The 7,808-nt window shown below is 33.1% G+C and overlaps 1 protein-coding gene across 1 annotated transcript in view; it reads left to right on the forward strand.

Moving 5' to 3' along the window:
• LOC107691862 (signal-induced proliferation-associated 1-like protein 2) overlaps positions 1-7,808 on the forward strand; it is a 48,255-nt gene that overhangs the window by 29,387 nt on the left and 11,060 nt on the right. The window contains exons 7-9 of the mRNA XM_016490685.1: positions 358-829; positions 2,511-2,668; positions 4,354-4,734. Coding sequence (XP_016346171.1) covers positions 358-829; positions 2,511-2,668; positions 4,354-4,734 — 1,011 coding nt within the window. The remainder of the gene's footprint in view (positions 1-357; positions 830-2,510; positions 2,669-4,353; positions 4,735-7,808) is intronic.

Here is a 7,808-nt window from a genome sequence, read left to right on the forward strand (position 1 = left end):
ATCTGCCACACCTATTCAAACAGAGCATTCTGATGAGGGGGTTAAAAACAGGACAGAAAATAGCCTATTACTTCTAATTTATGATGTTTTGTTATGTAAAAATCTTGATAACATTATAAGTGGACCTCAGAGAACAGTACAAAATAAAACAACAGAGGCAGTTCATGACTCTTTTAAGTGTGAACAGAATATAATGCTTTCAATCACTTAATTGCATCTTAATTATTATTTAGGTTCAAATTTATATTAAATGCAATTGGCTGAATTTTAGAATGCTTTTTTTACTCACTTAAGTAGGACTTAAGTACATTTTATATGTAATTTCATAATTCTGTTGTCTTTGAGATATGGTTAAAGTGTTACTGCTGAATTTCGCTCTATGGCCACACGTATGCGGCAAGAGTACCTAAAAGACCTGGCGGAAAACTACGTCACCACAACACCCATTGATTCTTCCACCAAATTCCCCCTGCTGTCGCTGGGCGGGAAGCGCAAGGAGAAGCTGAAGGGAGCGAAAGGTGCAGAGCTTCACAGCGCAGGTGCTTTAGTGTGGGCCGTCACCGTCGTTCAGGGTGGCGAGAACAACGGTCTGAGCCTATCCTGTCTGCTCGGCGTGTCGGCGGAGTCGGTCGTGCTCATAGAGCGATCCACGCGAACCGTCGTGTTTAACTGCAGCTGCCGCGATGTGATCGGCTGGAAGGCCGTGACCGAGTCTGGAGCTCAGGGTGGCCCTTCGCTGGATATCTTCTACGAGAGAGGCGAGGCAGTGACTGTGACGACGTCAGAAAGCCAAGTTGAGGATATTAAGGAGGTTGTCCAGAGGCTGGAGGTGAGATTTACTGTAATATATGAATAAAACAAAGAATATTGGAGTATGTTTTAAAAGAAACTACTACTTCAGTCTTTCTACTTCAGATTTCATGTTTAAATCTTTCCCCGCCAAACACTGAATTTTCCAGGTTTCCATGTTTTCATTGTTATACGCTAGGGGGCGCTATTACACATCTCCTGAACGAGTCTAGAAAGTGCCGATCAAAAACACAGACCAGGAAGACGCAGAAGCGAGCATGTTTGCGAACATGTATGCAAATGCGTATGAAAAATAATGCGATCATCAACACTTATCGCATATAAATGAAAACTACAAATTTGTGTCCTATCTAAAGTGTGGAAAGATTCTCCATCCCTCCCCGAGAATGGCAGAGCCTTTTCCACCACCCAGGTTTATCTTGCAGCAATAGCAACCTGTTATGTACTGGTTTATGAAAGTTGTTGGCTATTGAATTACTTTAAGCCGACGATTCTAGTATGAGATCTGTCCATGGTCCTGAAAGCACAGTCTCCGCCGCCATTCAAGTATGTAAAATCAAATATATAAAAAACAACAAGCTGTTGTACCCCTAAAGGTACTGTTTATTTGTTCATCATGATTGTATTGCATTGCATTATACAGTCAAACCAAATATTTTTCAGACACCAGATATAATTTTTTTTACTAGTGGGTGCAGGACACTATAGTTCATTTATGTAAGTGAGGATAGCAAAATAAAGTAAACTGTGACATATTATACCCCAAAATTCTTCATACAGTGGACTACCAGTAAAATTGATAAAAATGTGGGACCAAAAATTTGTTCAGACACTTTGACCTGTGTGAAAGTGTTTTTTCTTTAATTGCTAATGCAAACTTTTTACACCACAGACTAACCAAATTTAAGCATTTCTTGGTAATTGGTTGACCTAAATTGGTATTATCTAATTGTGTACTTAAATTTAACAGCTGACAGCTATTCAGCCGAATTCATTTGTGAGACAGTCTAACAGAAGGATGGCATTATCAAGATGAATTTGTTCTGGCACAGTTTAACTCTGAGTTATTGTCATATTTTATTACCATTTTCTAAACTATAGTGAAAAAGGTGTCTGAATAAATTTTGGTTTGACTGTATGTTTAGATCATCAAACTAAGCATTTAAATATCATCTTAAATTAAATATTATTGGAGATATAGGGTGACATCTGATATTTATATCATTTTATGCAAGTATGTGCTATACTGTTATCTCTGTTATACTACTAATATTATCTTATTTTTTTACAAGCTATCAGAATTTCATCAACTTTTTGTCCATACAACTATCAGCATCTGCACCAAGTTGCATATTTTTGCTCAGTTTGAGTCTATGAAGAAAACTGAGCTGTTTTTTCCTCCATATTCTCACTTTGTCAGACTATATAAGCTATAAAACCTGATATGTGACCCTGGACCACAAAAACAGTCATAAGGGTCAATTTTTCAAAATTCCCATTGATGTGTGGTTTGTTAGGATAGGACAATATTTGGCCGAGATACACAAATATGATACTTAACAAAAAAACTAAAAAAAAAAAAAACCGTTGTGTCTAATGGTTTATTATTTGATATGTCCAGCTTTACAGGGTTAAGACTTGGAGCTCTTTATAATGTGCTGTGTGCCGTTTTAACATGATGCTCCTGTACTTCCCCGCAGCTGGTGACGCGAGGCTGTGAGGCGCGTGAGGTCACTCCCCTGCGGGACGGTGTCGGCCAGCCGGGCTTCCTGATGAGCGAGGAAGGCTTTGTAACGGAGCTCCAGCGGTTCGGATACGCGGAGAGCGGTCCTCCAGACGAGAACGGAAAACCACGCAGGTAATAGAGGTGACGGGTTATGAGGAAGTGTGTGTCAGAGGAAGTGGATAAAATGGGGGGATGACGTAAAGAATGCATACACTGCAGTGATTTTGAGAGAAAAGTGGGCTGACGAGTTACAAATAGTAAGCAGTGGAGTGCTGTTAATAATGTAATTAATAAATGTAATGTGTATCCCGTCAAAAACCACCTCAAAAGTTTAAGGTTGATAAGGGATTTTATTTTACATTTTTGAAAGAAGTATCTTTGCTTCCCAATATGAAAGCCAGAGTAATTTATCATATATTTGATCATTTCCAGAATTAAAAAAAGGTTTTATCTCACAATTCAGAACTGTGAGATATAAACACAGAATTGCAAGAATTCTCAGAATTCTCAGTTTGCACCTCATGATTCTGTTTTTTCTCTATATTTTTTCCACGACAAAAAAATGGTAATGTGACATTTTATCTCACAATATGCTATTGCAATGCAATTACCTTTTAAATTTTCTTTTTTTTTTAATCCCATGGTGGAAACAAGATTCCATATACCAAGGCTGCATGTATTTGATAAAACATACAGTAAAAACAGTAATTTTGTGAAATATTATTGCAATTTAAAAGAACTGTGTTCTATGTAAATATGTATTATAAATTGTAATGTATTTCTATGATGCAAAGCTGAATTTTTTTATTACTCCAGTCTTCAGTGTCACATGATCCTTCAGAAATCATTCTAATATGCTGATTTGCTGCTGAAATTATTACCAATTATTATTGGTGCTCCATAATTAATAATTATTCTTATTATTGTCAATGTTAAAAAAAGGTTTTTGCTGTTTCATATTTTTATGGAAGCAATTTTTCCCTCCAAGGATTCTCCGATGAATAGAAAGTTATAAAAACAGCATTTATTTGAAATAGAATCTTTTTTGTTGTGTTATAAATGGCTTTACTGTCACTTTTGAGCAGTTTAATTCCACAAACATTTTTAAATTAAGTTTAATTTAAGTAGTGAAAATAATTAGGCTGACAAACTTGATTGCAATTGCCGTGGACTGACAATACATTGACTTTTAAAGCCAGTTTTTGTAATATCCGTCCAATACATTACTCATCTGCCACAATTATTATACTGCCACTTGAATGATATATTATCTAATTACCTATTGTCTACCTAATATCTTCTTATCTATTATCCAATTATCTATTTGTACGTATGCATTTGTATTGTATATTTTTATCTATGCTCCCTAGGGAGGGAAACAGATGGATAGAGAGGAGGAGGGAGCATATGAATAAAGGACAGACCTCATTATATTGACATGAACATGTTTTAGTCAGTGTTTCACCAGCTGCTCAGATCTCATTCAGCTCTCATAATGCTTATTGATCCATCCAACACACACACACACACACACACACACACACACACACACACACACACACACACACAAACACACACACACACATACACAGAGCATGGGTTAAAATGGCATTTTGTTCAAAAGTGACTTATTCAACATGCTTTACGTAAGTCTTTGATTATATAATATACTTCAAAAAAAGAACACCAAAATAGCAGCATTGATCTCTTCATCCATGACTGACAGTGAAATGCACACGCAGAAATAAATGAGCTAAAACTTTCTTTGTTGTTCTTCACGTTCTTTTGCCGTTGTTCTTGTGCTTGTCTGAGTTCAGGAGTTTCTCTGAGCTCTACCAGAAGGCCATCCAGGACGCGGAGAGCAAATCCGGAGAGGGACGGTCAGGCGAGGCCTGGGTTCTGGATGACGATGAAGAAGTTGAGGTTGATGGCGGCGGAGGAGAGAAAGAGGAGAAGAAACAGATTGAAAATAAGACGACAGACAGGGAAACTCCAAAGCAGGAGATACACGAGGAGCAGATGAGATTTCCAGAGCCCATGGAAACAGATTCGCTCCTCTCTCCACCCAGCCTGCCTCTCTTACGGGCGACTTCCCTGCAGGACAGCATGAAGAACCAGAGCCCTGAAGTCACCCCCGTCTCTCTCACACGGAGCTACTCGCTAGAAGGACACGCTCCGTACCAGGACATCATTGAAGGGTATGCCGATTTCTGTTAGCCTACATCTCATTTCACTCAAGAACTGTGTACTCCTTAACCAACAGATTAAATCAGGGTTCTAAAATTACCTTTTTGCAACAGTGTTGTTTTAGTGTTATTTATATGTCATTATAGTTTTATTAATGTTTTGAATTAGGTTTTATTTTTGTATTTTCAATTGGCATGTTAATTATAATGCAAGTAGTTTTGAAATGTGCTTTTGTCATTTTTTTTTTACTATTTTCTTTTTTTTTTAATATTTATCTTTAATTTATGTTTATTTTAGTTTTAACAATTTTAGTACTTCAACTTATTTTATTCCATTTAGCTGCGAAGGCAACATTTCAATTTTTTTGTTTACTCTAAAATGATTAAAACTACTCTTTTTTTTAAGTTTCATTACTTAAACTACTAAATGTTTAAAGTTAAGTTTACATTTAAGTTTTCATCTAATATCTACAGTATATATGTTTTTCTATTTTAACGAAAAATGATTTTTGATTGTTTTAGTTTTAGTTAACAATAAACACTGACTATACCGTTTCTTAACTTTTTTAAAAAAGTGCACTTTGTAATAATGACAAATTTAAAGTAAAGTTTTTGTTGTTTTAGTTTAAAAGAAAAATTTAAATCCATTGTCTTAATAATCTTTTATTATTCTATAAGGAAGTACTTTTGATGCGTTGACTAACATACTAAATCACATGTAAAGTACTTGATTATATGTGTTATTGGATATTATATTTTAATGTTAGTTCATTTTAAATGTAATAAAGTGCAATTTCATTATTTCAAATATATTTAAATCCATGACATGCAAGTTTCAGTAGAAATGACATTAAAGGATAGTTTATCATAAATGCTTGCAACTACATTCAGCAGTACTTTAACCATATTTCAAAAACAATAGAAGTATTTATAAAATTACATATAAAGATGTACTGAATGAGTAAAAAAAACACTTTGAAATTTAATCTAATTGCATTTAATATGTTATTTCATATAATAATTTTTTTATGTAATTACAGTTAACATGCATGCTTAAAACATTAAATTCTATTCTAAACATTAAGTCTATTATTGCAGTAATAAGTACTCTAATTAAATTAACCAAGAATATGTACGACCCCTTTAATTGGAAAGCGTTCATATTTATAAGCACAATAGACAACACAGAACTTTTCCATGACATTCTAATTTATTGAGATGCACCTGTATTTCACAATGAGATTCAATTCAAGTTGAGTTGTTTTTTTTTATTTTTTATTTTTTATGCATTAATAGGTTATGTAAATGCTTCTAGTGTTTCTTAGGCAAAAAAAAAAAACACAAACTACTTAAGAATGTTTTTGCACCAAGCAACTTGAAAGTAAACACATTAAACCCATGTACTTGGAAATGTAACAAATGCAATGTGTTGATAAAATATTTTAGAGCTAAATAAAACACAACAAAATTACTAAATGACTATACTAAAATTAAATCTAAATGGCTGTACTAAAATGAAAACGAATTACTATTATAAAATATTTGGAAATTATTCCATATTCCATTAATTTTACAAAAAAAAAGAGAGAGATTTTAAGAGTTTTCTCGGTCTGGAAATAACAATTTTAAAATTCCCTATTATTCTGTGAATTGCTTGTTTCAGTCAAGCATTGATTTTAAAAGCTAAAAAATGAATGAAAGTAATTTTGAACCAAAATTATTATAGTTAACTAAAACTAAAACCATAAACATTAAAAATGACTTCAAATTAAAATAAAATATTTAAAAACTTAAATGTATTTTTTTAGCTAGTTCCCAAGGCAACATTTCTAATTTTCATTTAGTTTAACTTAAGTACTAAAATAACTAAAATAAAAATTAATAAACTAAAACTAAAAATTAATAAAAAAAAAACAGTATATACATATTTAAGAAAAAACGCATCCAATTTACTAAAACTTTAACTAAAATTAAAGTTGAAACTAAAAATATTAAAAACTAATTTAAAATATTAATAAACCATAATAACGTATTTTAGAGCCAAGCACACTTAGGAAAGTATTCCATATATCTTTTTTTTTTTTTTTTTCCAATGAGATTTCTCGGTCTGGAAATCATCATAATTAAAATTCCCTACTTTTTCCCTGACCGTGGCAACCCTGATTTTAGCGTTTACATATTTTAAAATATTGAATGATACTTACCAAGATCACTGTTCATTCATATTTTAGCATTTTAAATAGATTCTCGACCAAAACAAATAATTCACGATTCTGAAATCCATGTTTCAAGATTAATGCAATTGCATTTGTAATCGATGCATGGTGAAAACACGTGAATCGTTACACGTCTAATTGTGCAGCTTACTTAGAAACAATACTAAGGACATGAACACTTACAGAAGAGCACAATGCATTGAAGCACCTGAATCATGGCATGATGTGCTGCTGTTGTGCTCAGTATCTGTCTCCCACACAGAGGGCATCTGATGGATCCGCTTGTGTAACTCTCTTTATTTGGAAAGTGATTGCTGTGTTTTCAGAAGGGTTTTAACCTCTCAGATCCGTCTCCCACTCTCTCTCTCTCTCTTTCCTTCCTTTCTGTTCCTCCCACTTCATCCTTTCCCTTCTTCCCCCTCATAAAATCACTTTCTCTCACTCCCTCTATTTCCTGCGTTTTATCTGTTCATATTTATCATACTTTATCTTCTGTCCAACTGAGTGCATTGAGTAAAAATTATTTGTTGATTTTTTTATTAGTTAGTTAGTTGATTGCTGTTTTGATCCTTTTGTTTTTAACTCAGACTTTTCAGTAATTAAGTGTAAATTAAATGAATAAATAAACTTTTGGTTTGCATCCATCAAATATTCAAATAAATAAATAAATACTCAATGTACTTACTACTTAGTGGGACAAAAGAGAAAGTATGATCATGTATGATATGTGATAAGAAAATGAAGGAAATGTTTGTTTGTTTTGAGTCTTTTATTTTTAATTCAGTATAAAAGCTGTATGTATATATATATATATATATATATATATATATATATATATATACATACATATATATATAAGAGAGTTTATAA

Source organism: Sinocyclocheilus anshuiensis, unplaced genomic scaffold (assembly GCF_001515605.1).
Source record: "Sinocyclocheilus anshuiensis isolate Anshui unplaced genomic scaffold, SAMN03320099.WGS_v1.1 scaffold206, whole genome shotgun sequence".
Taxonomy (NCBI): Eukaryota; Metazoa; Chordata; class Actinopteri; order Cypriniformes; family Cyprinidae; genus Sinocyclocheilus; species Sinocyclocheilus anshuiensis.